Source organism: Mobula hypostoma, chromosome Y (assembly GCF_963921235.1).
Source record: "Mobula hypostoma chromosome Y, sMobHyp1.1, whole genome shotgun sequence".
Classification (NCBI taxonomy): Eukaryota; Metazoa; Chordata; class Chondrichthyes; order Myliobatiformes; family Myliobatidae; genus Mobula; species Mobula hypostoma.
The window spans coordinates 4,672,401-4,689,091 of record NC_086130.1 but is presented as its reverse complement, the minus strand read 5'-3'; the positions used below and the strand labels follow the sequence as shown (position 1 = coordinate 4,689,091).

General features: G+C 42.4%; 1 protein-coding gene across 1 annotated transcript in view; it reads right to left on the bottom strand.

The window, feature by feature from the left end:
* The window catches only part of LOC134341076 (cell division cycle protein 27 homolog), a 272,971-nt gene that overhangs the window by 138,770 nt on the left and 117,510 nt on the right, over window positions 1-16,691 (bottom strand). The window contains exon 11 of the mRNA XM_063038824.1: window positions 12,933-13,140. Coding sequence (XP_062894894.1) covers window positions 12,933-13,140 — 208 coding nt within the window. The remainder of the gene's footprint in view (window positions 1-12,932; window positions 13,141-16,691) is intronic.

Here is a 16,691-nt window from a genome sequence, read left to right as displayed (position 1 = left end):
TGGTCCCCAACCACCACAAGGCATGTTCTACTGGGCCGTGAGGAAAGGATATGAGTCAGCTGTACCTTTCTTCATTCCCTGTCATACACTGTTGAATTTGAACATAAGGTTGCCAACTGTCCCATATTAGCAGGGACATCCCATATCTTGGGCTAAATTGCTTTGTGCCATGCGGGACTGCCCTTGTCCCATATTTCCCCTGTAAGGTACAGCATTCTTATGAAACCTTTGGTGCCGAAATGGCGCAAAGCGAAGAAGCAATTACCATTAATTTACATTGGAAAAATTTTTGAGCGTTCCCAGACCCAAAAAATAACCTACCAAATCATACTAAATAACACATAAAACCTAAAATAACACTACCATATAGTAAAAGCAGGAATCATTTGATAAATACACAGCCTGTATAAAGTAGAAATAATGTATGTACGGTATAGTTGGGAAGATGATGGCAAAACTGATTTGTGGGAGAAAAATCGGCACATATGCGCATGCGCACATCAAATGCGCACGCCACGCATGCGCACACAGGTGCCTGCTTAAGGCTTCATGGTCATGGTAGTCTTCCTGGGGTAAAGTGTCCTGGGATTCGACGGCGACTTTTGTCCCTTATTTCAGAGTAGGAAAGTCGGCAACCCTAACAGTAAAAGACATGTTGAGGTGAGTTTAACCCTACTTGAACAACACCCCACCCCCCACCCCCAGGTCGGCCGGTCCACAAGAATAAACCGGTCCGCGGTGCAGAAAAAGTTGGGGACCCCTCCCTAGGGGTTACTTTACCTTAAGCTCTATAATCAACTCTGGCTCATAACATAATGCCCAATCCAGAATAGTTGATCCCCTAGTGGGCTCACCACGAGCTGCTCTAAAATGCCATCTCATATGCATTCTAGAAATTCCCCCTACTGGAATCCAGCACCAACCTGATTGTCCCAATCTATCTGCATACTGAACTCCCCCATGACTATTGTGACATATTGTGACTATTTTGGCATATATTTTACTATCTTCTGTTGTAATTTATAGACCACATCCTTACTATTGCTTAGGGTCTCATAAGATGCTCATCAGGTTCTTTTTCACTCTTGCATTTTCTTAGCTCTATCCATACTGATTCAACATCTTCTGATCCTATATCACCTCTTTCTAATGATTTGATTTCACTTTTTACCAACAGAGCTACGTCAATCCCTCTGCTTTTCTGCCTATCTTTTCGATACAATGTCTACCCTTGGACATTATGCTCCCAGCTATAATCTTCTTTCAAGCATGATTAAATAATGCCTGCAACATCATACATGCTAACCTTGAACTGTGTGTAACAATTATGTATCTTATTTCGTATAATGTGCACAATATAACAACTTCAGTTCTGTATTCACCTTTCTTGAATTTGTCCACCTTTTACGTTGCAACCCATCTAGTTGGCAGCATTTTTGCCCTATCATACACCCTCTTTGCTAGCAGTCCCATTACACAATATATTTGTTTGTAAACTTACTACCTCATCTTCAGCACTTTGGTTCCCATACCCCTGCAAAATTAGTTTAAACACGTGAACATCTCTTGCCAACCTGGTTGTGGTGGGAGGATGGGGTAAGAGCAGATACGCATGATAAGAAAGAGATGTGGTTGAGGGCAGCATTGATGGTGGAGGAAGGGAAGCTTCCTTCTCTCAATTCCTCAATCAAAACACCATCCTCTTCTCTCAATTCCTCCGTCTCTGCCACATCTGCTTTTAAGATGAGGTTTTTCATTCTAGAACAAAGAAAGGCGCTTCCTTTCCTCCACCATCAACCACATCACTTCCATTTCATGCATGTGTGCTCTTACCCCATCCTCCCTCCATGCTACCAGGGATAGCTTGACCACAAACTGCAATGTAGGCCACGTCAACAGGCACATTTAATGCAGAAGTTCATCAGGGCATCAAAGGATATGGTGAGAAAACAGATGTATGGGGTTCAGTGGGATCTCGAATTAACCATGATGGAAAGGCAGAGCAGACTCGATGGACTGAATGGCTTAATTCTGCTCCTATATCTTATCTGCCACATCTTCACCTTTTAGCTTGGTTGTCCTTCAGTATGTTTGATCCTTTCTACACCTATTTCTGTTTCAGTTATTCTGCTTAGTTCATTAAATTCATAACATCATTGATCATTAACTTCCTGGTTGTTATCTTTGTTTAATTATGCACTGGGCTAAAATACCTACAAAGTATCCAGTTTTTATTTGAAATGTGGCCTAGAAATTAATATGTTACTTTCTTTAATGAAGTACAAAAATTGTTCTTATCAGTTAATTTTTTTAATGTATGTTTAGAAATCTAAGATTTATCTAAATGTTTATGTACAAACGTTTGTAATTATCTAAAACAAAATTTATATGTAAGTTCTAGGTTGCCTAAGATTTTTGCACATTTCTGTAATACATACATAACACATGAAGTAATATTATTACCAGTGAATTAACAAATAAAAGGTAAATTACAATACAAGTTAAAAGTAAACTTTGGGTTATTTCTTTAGCAGTTTGTGTACGACTTCACAAGCATATGGATGTCAGCCAGTTAAAACAGTGAGAGGAGTTTAAAAGGAGACAGTGGATGGTTATTTCTTCAGCGGTATGATCGGGGCACGACTGCACAAGCATGTGGATATCAGCCAAATAAAACAGCAAGAAGAGTTTAAAAGGAGACAGTTATTTCTTCAGTGGTTTGATTGTGGTACAACTGTGCAAGCGGGTGGATGTCAGCCAGTTAGAACAGTAAGAAGAGCTTAAAAGGAGAAACCTTTATAGTGAGGGCATCAGAGGAGTGGGGAACAGAGTAGCGGGAGACACAGTAGGAAGGCTTTGGCTCAATGGGGCTTTGGCAATATCGGGTTAAGGTGAGGTAGGCTGCCTGTGTAGAATACAGACAGGAAGTATGTGTGTGAGGTCCATTACCTTCGTCTGGCCAGTCAGAGTGAGGAGGTGATAGATAGGAGCTACAGGCAGGTAGTCACACTGGGGCCTTGGGAAACAGAAAAGTAGGTAACAGTCAGGAGTCAGCTGTTAGAGAGTACCCCTGTCGCTGTCCCTCTTAACAATAAGTACTCCTGATTCAGTACTGCTGGGGGAGGGATGGCCTATCTGGGGGAACCAACAGTGGCCGCGCCTCTGACACAGAGTCTGGCCCTGTGGCTCAGAAGTGTAGGGAAAGGAAGCAGATAGCAACAGTGACAGGGGACTTTATAGTTAGGGGGTCAGACAGGAGATTCTGTAGATGCAGCAAGGAAACACGAATGGTAGTTTGCCTCCCAGGTGCAAATGTCCGGGATGTTTCTAATCATGTCAGCGATATCCTGAAGTGGGAAGGAGAACAGACAGAGGTCGTGGTACATATTGGTACCAACAACACAGGTACGAAAAAGGGAGCAGGTCCTGAAAACAGACCACAGGGAGTTAGGAAGGAAGTTGAGAAGCAGGACAGCAAAGGTAATCTCGGGATTACTGCCTCTGCCACGCGACAGTGAGAATAGGAATAGAATGAGGTGGAGGATAAACGCCGGGCTGAGTGATTGGAGCAGGGGGAAGGAATTCAGATTTCTGGATCATTGAGACCTCTTTTGGGGCAGGCGTGATCTGTACAAAGTATAAGGTATAAAGTACAAAAAGGACGGGTTGCACTTGAATCCCAGGGGGCCCAATATCCTGGCGGGGAGGTTTGCTGAGGCTACTGGGGAGAGTTTAAACTAGAATTGTTGGGGGGTGGGAATTGAACTGAAGAGGCGGAAGAAGAGGCGGTTGTCTCACAAATATAGAAAGCTTGGAGACGGGGTGTGAGGGAGGATAGGCAGGTGATAGAGAAGAGATGTGCTCAGACTGATGGTTTGAGATGTGTCTAGTTTAATGCAAGGAGTATTATGAGCAAAGCAGTTGAGCTTAGAGCATAGATCAGTATTTAAAGCTATGATGTTATGATCATTACAGAGACTTGGATGGCTCAGGGGCAGGAATGGTTACTTAGAGTGCCAGGCTTTAGATGTTTCATAAAGGACAGGGAGGCAAAAGGGGTGGGGGTGTGACACTGTTGATCAGAGATCGTGTCACGGCCGCAGAAAAGAAGGAAGTCATGGAGGGATTGTCTACAGATTCTCTATGGGTGGATGTTAGGAACAGAAATGGGTCAATAACTCTGCTGGGTGTTTTTTATAGTTCACCAATAGTAATGAGGACATCAAGGAGCAGATAAGGAGACAAATTCTGGAAAGGTGTAATAATAACAGGGTTGCCGTGGTGGGAGATTTTAATTTCCTAGGTATCAATTGGCATCTCCCTAGAGTGAGGGGTTTAGAGGGGGTGGAGTTTGTTAGGTGTGTCCAGGAAGATTTCTTGACACAATATGTACATAAACCTACAAGAGGAGAGGCTGTACTTGATCAGGTATTGGGAAATGAACCTGGTCAGTTGTCAGATCTCTCAGTGGGAGAGCATTTTGGAGAAAGTGATCATAATTCTATCTCCTTTACCATGGCATGGGAGAGGGATAGGAACAGACAAGTTAGGAAAACGTTTAATTAGAGTAAGGAGAATATGAGATTATCAGGCAGGAACTTGGAAGCATAAATAGGGAACAGACGTTCTCAGGGAAATGTACAGAAGAAATGTGGCAAATATTCTGGGGATATTTGCGTAGAGTTCTGCATAGGTACGTTCCAAGGACACAGGGCACAGGAACCGTGGTGTACAAAGGCTGTTGTAAATCTAGTCAAGAAGAAAAGAAGAGCTTATGAAAGGTTCAAAGATCTAGGTAACGATAGAGATCCAGAAGATTATAAGGTTAGCAGAAAGGAGATTAAGAATGAAGTCAGGAGAGTTAGGAGGGACCATGAGAAGGCCTTGGCGGACAGGATTAAGGAAAGCCCCAAGGCATACTACAGGTATGTGAAGAGCAAGAAGATAAGACGTGACAGATTAGGACTAATCAAGTGTGACAGTGTAAAAGTGTGTATGGAACCAGAGGAGACAGCAGGAGTACTTAATGAATACTTTGCTTCAGTATTCACTACGGAAAAGGATCTTGGGCGATTGTAGGGATGACTTACAGTGGATTGAAAAGCTTGAGCATGTAGATATTAAGAAAGAGGATGTGCTCTTTGGAAAGCATCAAGTTAGATAAAGTACCAGGACCGGATGAGATGTACCCCAGGCTACTGTGGGAGGCAAGGGAGGAGATTACAGAGCCTCTGGTGATGATCTTTGCATCATCAATGGGGTCAGGAGAGGTTCCAGAGGATTGGAGGGTTGTGGATGTTGTGACCTTATTCAAGAAGGGATTAGAGATAGCCAAGGAATTATAGATCAGTGAGTCTTACTTCAGTGGTTGATAAGTTGATGGAGAAGATCCTGACAGGCAGGATTTATGAACATTTGGAGAGGCATAATATGATTAGGAGTAGTCAGCATGGTTTTGTCAGAGGCAGATTGTGCCTATGAGCCTGATTGCATTTTTTTTGAGGATGTGACTAAACAATTTGATGAAGGTAGAGCAGTAGATGCAGTGTACAGACGTCCCCCGCTTTTCCAACGTTCGCTTTACAAAACCTCACTGTTACGAAAGACCTTCATTAGTTCCCTGTTTTCACTAACAGACGGTGTATTCACTGTTACGAGATAAGGCAGTGCGCGAAAAAAAAATCAGCACGTGATAAAAGGCACCCTCTAATCTGGGATGACAATTACGTGCCGGGCGGCACCTAATTAATTAGCATGTTTATTTCGGCTTTTTTCTTAAAGATTTGCTGGATGCGTCTCGGATACCGCTGTACCCCTGCATGCTTCGCGGATCCATATCAGGTCTCTGTCCGGAGGGTGGGGGCCACTGCACCACACCAACCCGCGACGACTCAGCCCAACACACCATTGTCAGCGTGCTCGGCGCTGTCCCAATTCCGGTAAGTGATACTACACTGTACATACATTATTTCTACTTTATATCGGCTGTGTAATTTTATGTGTTATTTGGTATGATTTGGCAGCTTCATAGTTTAAAGGGTTCTGGAAAGACTGTTTTTGCCAACAGCGTTTGCATGAGATTTTCTTCCGAGAGCACTTGCACCATGTTTCTGCCAACAGCGCTTGCATGAGATTTTCGCTACAGAGATCTGTGCAGGCAATCGTTGTAGAGAAGTATTTCTACTTTAGATAGGCTGTGTATTTATCATATTAGACCATAAGACCATAAGACAAAGGAGCAGAAGTTGGCCACTCGGCCCATCGAGTCTGCTCCACCATTTTATCATGAGCTGATCCATTCTTCCATTTAGTCCCACTCCCCCAGCTTCTCACCATAACCTTTGATGCCCTGGCTACTCAGATACCTATCAATCTCTGCCTTAAATATACCCAATGACTTGGCCTCCACTGCTACCCGTGGCAACAAATTCCATAGATTCTCCACCCTCTGACTAAAAAAATTTCTTCGCCCTTCTGTTCTCAATGGGCGCCCTTCAATCCTTAAGTCATGCCCTCTTGTACTAGACTCCCCCATCATGGGAAACAACTTTGCCACATCCACTCTGTCCATGCCTTTCAACATTCGAAATGTTTCTATAAGGTCTCCCCTCATTCTTCTAAACTCCAAGGAATACAGTCCAAGAACAGACAAATGTTCCTCATATGTTAACCCTCTCATTCCTGGAATCATTCTACTGAATCTTCTCTGTACCCTCTCCAATGTCAGCATATCCTTTCTTAAATAAGGAGACCAAAACTGCCCACAGTAATCCAAGTGAGTTCTCACCAGCGCCTTATAGAGCCTCAACATCACATCCCTGCTCCTATACTCTATTCCTGTAGAAATGAATGCCAACATTGCATTCGCCTTCTTCACTACCGACTCAACCTGGAGGTTAACCTTAAGGGTATCCTGTACGAGGACTCCCAAGTCCCGTTGCATCTCAGAACTTTGAATTCTTTCCCCATTTAAATAATAGTCTGCCCGTTTATTATTTCTGCCAAAGTGCATAACCATATACTTTCCAACATTGTACTTCATTTGCCACTTTGCCCATTCTTCCAATCTATCCAAGTCTCTCTACAGACTCTCCGTTTCCTCAGGACTACCAGCCCCTCCACCTATCTTTGTATCGTCAGCAAACTTAGCCACAAAGCCATCTATTCCATAATCCAAATCATTGATGTACAATGTAAAAAGAAGCAGCCCCAACACGGACCCCTATGGAACATCACTGGTAACCGGCAGCCAACCAGAATAGGATCACTTTATTCCCACTCTCTGTTTCCTGCCAATCAGCCAACGCTCTATCCATGTATGTAACTTTCTCGTAATTCCATGGGCTCTTATCTTGTCATGTGCGACACCTTGTCAAAGGCTTTCTGAAAATCCAAATATACAACATCCACTGCATCTCCCTTGTCTAGCCTACTGGTAATTTCCTCAAAAAATGGTAATAGGTTTGTCAGGCAGGATTTTCCTTTAAGGAATCCATGCTGAGTTCTGCCTATCTTGTCATATGCCTCCAGGTACTCTGTAACCTCATCCTTGACAATCGACTCCAACAACTTCCCAACCACCGATGTCAAGCTAACAGGTCTATAATTTCCTTTTTGCTTCCTTGCCCCCTTCTTAAATAGCAAAGTGACACTTGCAATCTTCCAGTCCCCTGGAACCATGCCAGAATCTATCGACTTTTGAAAGATCATCGCTAGTGCCTCTTCAATCTCCACAGCTACTTCCTTTAGAACACGCGGGTGCATTCCATCTGGTCCGGGAGATTTATCTACCTTTAGGCTATTTAGCTTCCTGAGTACTTTCTCCGTCGTAATTGTGACTGTGCACACTTCTCTTCCCTGCCACCCTTGAGTGTCCGGTATACTGCTGATGTCTTCCTCAGTAAAGACTGATGCAAAATACTTGTTCAGTTCCTCTGCCATCTCCTTATCTCCCATTATAATTTCTCCAGCATCATTTTCTATCGGTCCTATATCTACTCTCACCTGTCTTTTACTCTTTATATACTTGAAAAAACTTTTAGTATCCTCTTTGATACTATTTGCTAACTTCCATTCATAGTTAATCTCTTCCCTCTTAAAAACTTCCCAATCCTCTGTCTTCCAACTAATTTTTGCTTCCTTGTATGCCCTCTCCTTTGCTTTAACTTTGGCTTTGACTTCTCTTGTCAACCACAGTTGCATCCTTTTTCCATTTGAAAATTTCTTCTTTTTTGGAATATACCTGTCTTGCACCTTCTTCACTTCTCACATAAACTCCAGCCACTGCTGCTCTGCCGACTTTTCCACCAGTGTCTCTTTCCAGTCAACTTTGGCCAGTTCCTCTCTCATGCCACTGTAATTTCCTTTACTCCACTGAAATACCGACACATCAGATTTCGGCTTCTCTTTTTCAAATTTCACAGTGAACTCAATCATGTTATGATCACTGCCTCCTAAGGGTTCCTTCACCTCAATCTCTCTAATCACCTCCGGTTCATTACACAATACCCAATCCAGTACAGCCGATTTCCTAGTGGGCTCAACAACAAGCTGTTCTAAAACGCCATCTCGCAGACATTCTCTAAATTCTCTCTCTTGAGATCCAGTGCCAACCTGATATTCCCAATCCACTTGCATGTTAAAAAACCCCCACAATTATCATAACACTGCCCTTCTGACAAGCCTTTTCTATTTCCTGTTGTAATTTGTAGTCCACATCCCTGCAGCTGTTTGGAGGTCTATAAATAACTGCCATCAGGGTCCCATTACCCCGCGATTTCTTAGCTCAACCCATAAAGATTCTGCACCTTCTGATCCTATATCACCTCTTTCTAATGATTTAATAGTATTTCTTACCAATAAAGCCACGCCTCCCCCTCTGCCTACCTTCCTATCCTTCCAATACACCGTGTATCCTTGGACGTTCAGCTCCCGGAGACATGCATCCTTTAGCCATGTCTCAGTGATGGCCACAATATCATACCTGCCAATTTGTAGCTGTACGACAAGGTCATCCACCTTATTCCTTATTCTGCGTGCATTTAAGTATAACACCTTAAGACCAGTATTTGATACTTTTCGCTTTGATTTCACCGCATCTTTATTGCACTGCAACTCATCCCAATGGCTACAAATTTGCCCCATTACCCGCCTGTCTTTCCTGACATCTTTACAGCTCACTATCATAGATTTATTTCTGTTTTCCCCTTCCTCCGCTCTGTCATTCCGGTTCCCATCCCCCTGCCAAATTAGTTTAAACCCTCCCTAACAGCTCTATTAAACTTTCCTGCCAGGATATTGGACCCTTTGGGTTCAGGTGTAACCTGTCCTTTTTGAACAGGTCATACTTCCCCCAGAAGAGATCCCAATTATCCAAGAATCTTAAGCCCTGCGCCTGCACCAGTCTCTCAGCCACGCATTCATCTGCCCGATCCTACTATTCTTGCTCTCACTAGCACGTGGCACAGGTAGTAATCCCGAGATTACTACCCTGGAGGTCCTGCTTCCTTCCTAACTCCTGGAAATCTCTCTTCAGGACCTCCTCTTTTGTCCTATCTATGTCATTGCTACTGTGACGAGAATACACATAAAATTAAGATGTTTGCTGGCCTAGGTTAGCATCAGTGACATCAGCAAGTGGTCTGCCACCTGCCCTCAGGGGAAGGAGAGATAAGGAACAATGGAGCAGCGTCTGGAGATGTGTAATGAAGGGATGTGGGAGAAAGAGCTGTCTGGAGCGGCTCCCCCCTTTGAACCTTGAACTGTTTGAAGTGATGGACAGGCGATACCCCAGCAGGGGGATAAAAAGGGACCGGTTCGCTAAGGCAAGACACACACGCCACCCGAGGTAACAAGACCCTGGAAGCGGTGCGCCTCTCACGAGTGGGTGAGAAGTACCAGACAACGGCCAGGGTGGAAAGGTACGATCAGCGGGAACCCGGTATGTGTCCGCCCTTGCCTGGGTGCCGGGTTCACTGCAGAGGATCGACCGCATCTGGAGGAGGGGTCACAGTCGGTGACCTCAGGTGACATCACCAAGGACCTGCCCAAAAGCTGCTTGTGAGCCATATCGCCGGTCTATGAGTGAAGCCGTGTCTGAATGATCAGTTGTTCCTGTTCCCTCTCTCTCTCTCCCCACGTTGTCCATCGCCATGGCAACGATTACTGCGAACTAAACTACTAAACTGGACTGAACTTTGAGTCACTTTGAAATGTGGTCATTTACCCCTAGACAACGATAGAGCTTGATTGATGCTGTTATCTTAATTCTGTGCACATGTGTGTTTATCATCGCTGAACTGTTGCATTTATTATCCTTTCGATTACTGTGTTGCTTGTTTCTTTAATAAAACTTTCTTAGTTCTAGTACTCCAGATTCCAACTGAGTGATCCATTTCTGCTGGTTTGGCAACCCAGTTACGGGGTACGTAACACTACCAACAATATTATTCCTGCTTTTATATATGTTACCATTATTTCAGGTTTTATGAGTTATTTGGCAGGATTTGGTAGGTTATTTTTGGGTCTGTGAACGCTCACAAATTTTTCCCATATAAATAAATGGTAATTGCTTCTTCGCTTTACAACATTCCGGCTTACGAACCGTTTCATAGGAACGCTCTACCTTCAGATGGCAGGGAAAACCTGTATATGGATTTCAGCAAGGCACTTGACAAGGTACCCTATGCAAGGCTTATTGAGAAAGTAAGGAAACATGGAATCCAAGGGGACATTGCTTTGTGGATCCTGAACTAGCTTGCCCACAGAAAGCAAAGAGTGGCTGTAGACGGGTCATATTCTGCATGGAGGTTGGTGACCAGTGGTGTGTCTCAGGGATCTGTTCTGGGACCCTTACTGTTCATGATTTTTATAAATGACCTGGACAAGGAAGTGGAGGAATGGGTTGGTAAATGTGCTGATGACACAAAGGTTGGGGGTGTTGTGGATAGTGTGGAGGGTTGTCAGAGGTTACAGTGGGACATTGCTAGGATGCAAAACTGGGCTGAGAAGTGGCAGATGTGATGGAACGAAGGGATAGGTAAATAGGGGGGAAACAGAGGACAATGATTAACTTATAATCAATCACCTTGTAAGTGCCTTAGCTTACTGCTTTGGACAAGTTTGGACAAGTCAGAAAGAAGCTTTACCCAGCAACAGGTGACGTACTAGTCATTGTTCTCTAAAGATAGGCAAAGGCTCAAATAAGGAACTAACTGATTCTGTAGAAACATCTCAAGGTATAGCTAAATATGGGAGGGATGAGGTAATGGCTAGAATGTTCCTGAGAAAAGGGGAAGGAGTCAGAATGAGGATCTGATGGGCTAGCTTTGGCTTAAAATAATTATAACTAACTGACCAATGATTATCTTACATCTAATTGTATCTTAGCATGTGATTGAAACAATTCTAATATTATCTAAACTTGTAATCATAAGATTTCCTGCTACCTGATCAATGTTATAAATTGTGGAGAATTGTGTAATTCGGGGGCAGTGTCTGGACTGGCCCTTTTGGGAGATAAATCAGTAGCTTCTCCCATAGCATGCTATGAGTAGAGAATAAAAGTTTGAAAAGAATTACGTGTGTCAGTGTATTTTTGGTACAATTGCTCTTGCATCAGGTCCGATCGAGTACGACAGATGGAGTTCAACCCAGATAAGTATGAGGCGGTTCATTTTCGTAGATCAAATATGATGGCAAAATATAGTATTAATGGTAAGATTCTTGGCAGTGTGGAGGATCAGAAGGATCTTGGGGTCTGAGACCATAGGACACTCAAAGCTGCTGCACAGGTTGACTCTGTGGTTAAGAAGGTGTATGGTGTATTGGCCTTCATCAACCGTGGGACTGAGTTGAGGAGCCAAGAGGTAATGTTGCAGTTATATAAGACCCTGGTCAGACCCCACTTAGAGTACTGTGCTCAATTCTGGTCACCTCACTACAGGAAGGACGTGGAAACCATAGAAAGGGTGCAGAGGAGATTTACAAGGATGTTGCCTGGATTGGGGAGCATGCCTTATGAGAATAGGTTGAATGAACTCGGCGTTTTTTCCTTGCAGCGACGGAGGATGAGAGGTGACCGGATAGAGGTGTATAAGATGATGAGAGGAATTGATTGTGTGGATACTCAGTGGCTTTTTCCCAAGGCTGAAATGTCTAACATGAGAAGCCACAGTTTTAAGGTGCCTGGAAGCAGGTAAAGAGGAGCTGTAAGGGGTATGTTTTTTACACAGAGAGTGGTGAATGTGTGGAATGGGCTGCCGGCGATGGTGGTGGGGGTGGATACAATAGAGTTTTTTAAGAGACTCTAAGATAGTTACATGGAGCTTGAGAAAATAGAGGGCTATGTGATTGGGTAATTCTAGTTGAAAAGATCAAGTTCACTCATTCAACTCATAAGGCATTCTCCCTAATCTAAGCAATGTCCTTGTAAATCTGCTCTGCACTCTTTCTATAGTATCCACATCCTTCCTATAGTGAGATCCTGGATGATGGCAGGGAGTTCAGTCATCTTACATCTGGGGGTGGTTGGGAAGAAGGGAGGAGCTGTTTCCCTTCCTACCAATTCTTATCCTATACTTCCTACCTATTGCAGTGTGTGAAAAATCTGTGAACAGATAAGAGGCATCATTGTCAACACAGGCTCTGTATCTGCAATGCTAAATTAAGTCACAAGTACTAAGGAGAGCAGTAATTTTAAGGTTGCAGATGCCTTTGAAGTTTTATTTTTGTCTTGTTTTGTTGATGTTATTGAAACTTGTATGGTTCTGTGCAACACTGAGGGCATGCTATGTTGGTGCCAGAATGTATTATCACATTTGTAGGTGTCCTTGAATACACTGGTTGTTAACACAAATGAGGTACCTTACTGTAAGGTTTGATTTACATGTGGTAAATAAATCTGAACTGTAATCGCAAGATATAAATCTTACCTGAAGTTGCTTTCGGTATATTAAAGGCCTGCACTTGAGGTGTGACAAAGGAGATTTTGCCTTCCGGGATGACCAAGGAATCAAGCTTGCTGATTTCTAAGCTGTCGTTATAGTTTGACTGTATTATGCCTCCTTTGCTCATTTTGATTTTTAGCTTTCTGTCTGGAATTTTAGATGGAAACTTCATCTTCAACTTTTTACTATTCTCCTGTTTTAAAATAAATACATAACTGAGTGTGCATACACACACAAACATAAACAAATAGATAATACCTCTGGCACTGCAAAGTGATGAAAGCTGAATTCGAATGAGAAAAACAGCCTAAACATGAAGTACAGATTTGGGTGTTGAGAGGGGGAGAGAGGCTGGGCAGATCTTATGATAAAGATATGAATAGGACAGTAGTAACAAAGAAGCTATTTTGAAAGTAGAAAGAAAGTAGAATCAATTGGAGAAGAGTGGAGTACAGAATGACAAAAGGCTTAAAATATGTGAGCTGCCAATGAGTAGCCATACTATTTGAGTGAACAAGAAAAGAGTTTTAGGCACAAACGATGACACAATAATTATGGAAGGCCTCAACTTTCACATCAAATTAGTAAAGATAGAAGCAAGGTCAAGATCATGCTCAGTATGATGTACATCCAAACAGTATTTTACATTCATCATGTGCAATAACAAAGGCAATTGATAGACAAAGACACTAAGAAGAGCAAACACAGAACAGATAATTTTACTATGGAGAAAATAAATAATTTGTTGGATAAAATAAAAAGAAAATGTAGTATAGTACAAAATGCTGGAAATACTCAGCAGGCAAAGTAGAATTTGGAGAGAAAGAAGCACAGTTAATATTTCAGATAGGAGTACACTACCCAAGATTATATCAAATGATTTGCTGGGGAATAGAGATAGATTTGAAGAAGTTTCATAATCTGTTTGAAATTTCTATTTTCAACAATTTTATTTCGGCAGAAAAGATGTCTCTGCATTCCAAGTGAGTAATGTGATTTGTTTTGTAAGGTGCAATCTCAGCCAAGCATTGTGCGCTTATAATTTCTTGTCCGTGATTGCTCAAGGTTACTTGCTTTTATAACTGCTTGAAATGAATTTGTTTGAAGGATGAGCTAGCATTGGAGAGGGTCCAGAGAAGGTTCACAAGAATGATCCCTGGAATTAAAGAGTCAATGTATAAGGACCATTTCCTAGCTCTGTTCTGTATTGACTAGAGTTTAGAAGATTGAGCGGAGATCTCTTTGAAACCTACTGAATACTGAAAGACCAAATGGTCAGGTGTGAATGTTTCCAGTATTGGGAGAGATTGTGTGTGTTATTTGGTAGAGTCTAGGACCACAGAGAAAAGTCTTAGAGTATAAGCCTCATGACGTCCCTTTAGAACAGAGATGAGGAAGACTTTCTTTAGTTAGAAGGCGGTAATTTTGTGGAATTCATTGTTACAGACGGCTGTGGAGGCCAAGTCATTGGATATATTTAAAACAGAGGTTGATACGTTCTTGATTAGTAATAGTGTCTTAGTTAACACTCCTGTGGTAAAGGCCGGAGAATGGGATCGACAGCAAAAATAAACCAGCCATGATTGAATAATGGTTCATACTCAATGGGCCAAACAGCCTAATTCTGTTCTAATGTCTTGTATCATTCCAGATGACAGGTGTTCCATTGTTCCAAAATTCAGTTTATCCCAACTTCACCTCAGTAACTGTAGCTCCACTTTCAATAGTATCAGCCCCTCTGAACTAAGTCTTCAAAACTTTGGCCTCAATATGACCTTGTGCAACTAGATCCTTTTCCTTACTTCAGACCCCAGTCAGTTTGCATCATCAGCAACAACTACTTCAGAATCTTCATCAGCACAGATACATCACAAGGCTGTGTGTTTGCCCCCTGTTCTACTCACTTTACACTTACGATTGTGTGCCAAAGCACAGCCATATTCAATTTTGATGATGACATCACTGTTGTACGGCAAATCAAAGGTGGTGATGAATCAGCATATAGGAGGGAGATTGAAAATCTGACTGAGTGGTGCAATAACAACAACCAAGACCAATGTCAACAAGACCAAAGAGCTGATTACCGACCAGAAGGAGGAAATCAGAGATCCAGGAGCCAGTCCTCATCAGTAGGCCAGAAGTGGAGGCTGTCAGCAACTTTAAATTCCTTGGTACTGCCATTTCAGAGGACCTGTTCTGAGCCCAGCATGTATGTGTAATTACAAACAAAGCACAAAGAAAGCACTACTTCCTTAGAAAATTTGCAATGCTACATCTATAAAGTTGACTAACTTCTATAGATATGTGGTGGAGAGTATATTGACTGTCTGTATTACAGCATAGTATAGAAAAAACAACGCACTTGAACAGAAAATCCCACAAAAGGTAGTGGTTACAGCCCAATCCATTGTAGGTAAAGCTCTTCCCACAATGAATTCATCTATCAGAAGCACTGTTGCAGGAAAACAGCATCAATCATCAGGGGCACCCACCAATTAGGTCATTCTTTTGTCTCACTACTGCCATCAGGTAGAAGATACAGAAGCCTCAAGACTCACATCACCAGGTTCAGGATCAATTACCAACCAATCATCAGTCTCCAGAACTGGAGGGAATTTCACTCAATTTCATTTGTCCCACAACTGTACTGTTCCCACAACCTATGAACTTACTTTCAAGAACTCTTCATCTCATGTTATCAAAATTTACTTATGTATTTATTATTTATTTTTCTTTTTGTATGTGCATTCTTTGCTCTCTTTTGCACATTGTCCATCCTATCATGCGTTCTTCATTGTTTCTATTATGGTTATTGTATTTATTAATGTAGGATTCTCAGCAATGTAACTGCTAAGGGTAATAAAATGGCTTCTCTGTAATGCTAACTGCTGATGTATTCTCTGTAGTTGCGATGTTTGGATTATAACTACAGATAACGGGGAACATGTTATTCTATCTTGTATGTCTAAGAACCGAGTTGGTGCGCAGGCTTTTTCGGCCGAGGCGAGTGAAGATGAAGGACGAGTGCGAGGAGCGCTCAATGGTCCCAGGACGGCATATGTCAGATGTTGAGGGTTCGGAGGTTGCCGGAGGTTCACCGGAGGTCGTTTATGGAAGAACACTGGAAGTGTGAGCTCCAACGAATTTTTGTATGCATGAACTGATAACTTTGATAAGAATGGCACCTTTCTCTTTTATTTTTGTTTTTTATACTAACCACACCACCAAATAAGAGTTATAAAGTGTAATCATTTAATTACATATTGTGTACAGTCTGATATTTTATGTTGTGGGTTTGTACCGGGGGTGCATTACACAGCATCTACGCAAATGTGACTACACAGTTTGGTGGGGCAGACAGCAGCTTCCCCTAGACCAGGGGTAGGCAACCTATGGCCCATGGGCCAGATCCGGCCCGCGAGAAAATATTGGGATGTTATGCTTATCCGGCCTGCAGTGATTTTTCCTTATTCTAAGTGTTTCACGTGACCTCACTGATGGACTTGCAAGGTGTCTTGTAACACTGGCCCCAAGTTCCATTCTGTTCCAAGCCAAACACTGGTATATATGAATGACGGGAAGGCAAACTACCTTATTAATATGTATTAGATACTCTCCGTGCACGCACAGGTCTTCAGATGGGATTGATCAAATTTGTAAACAGAAAGAGTTTCATTGTGTTTTAACAAGAAATCCATGCTGAATATCCAGATATTTACATGTGCTAGGAAACTTGTTAAATAG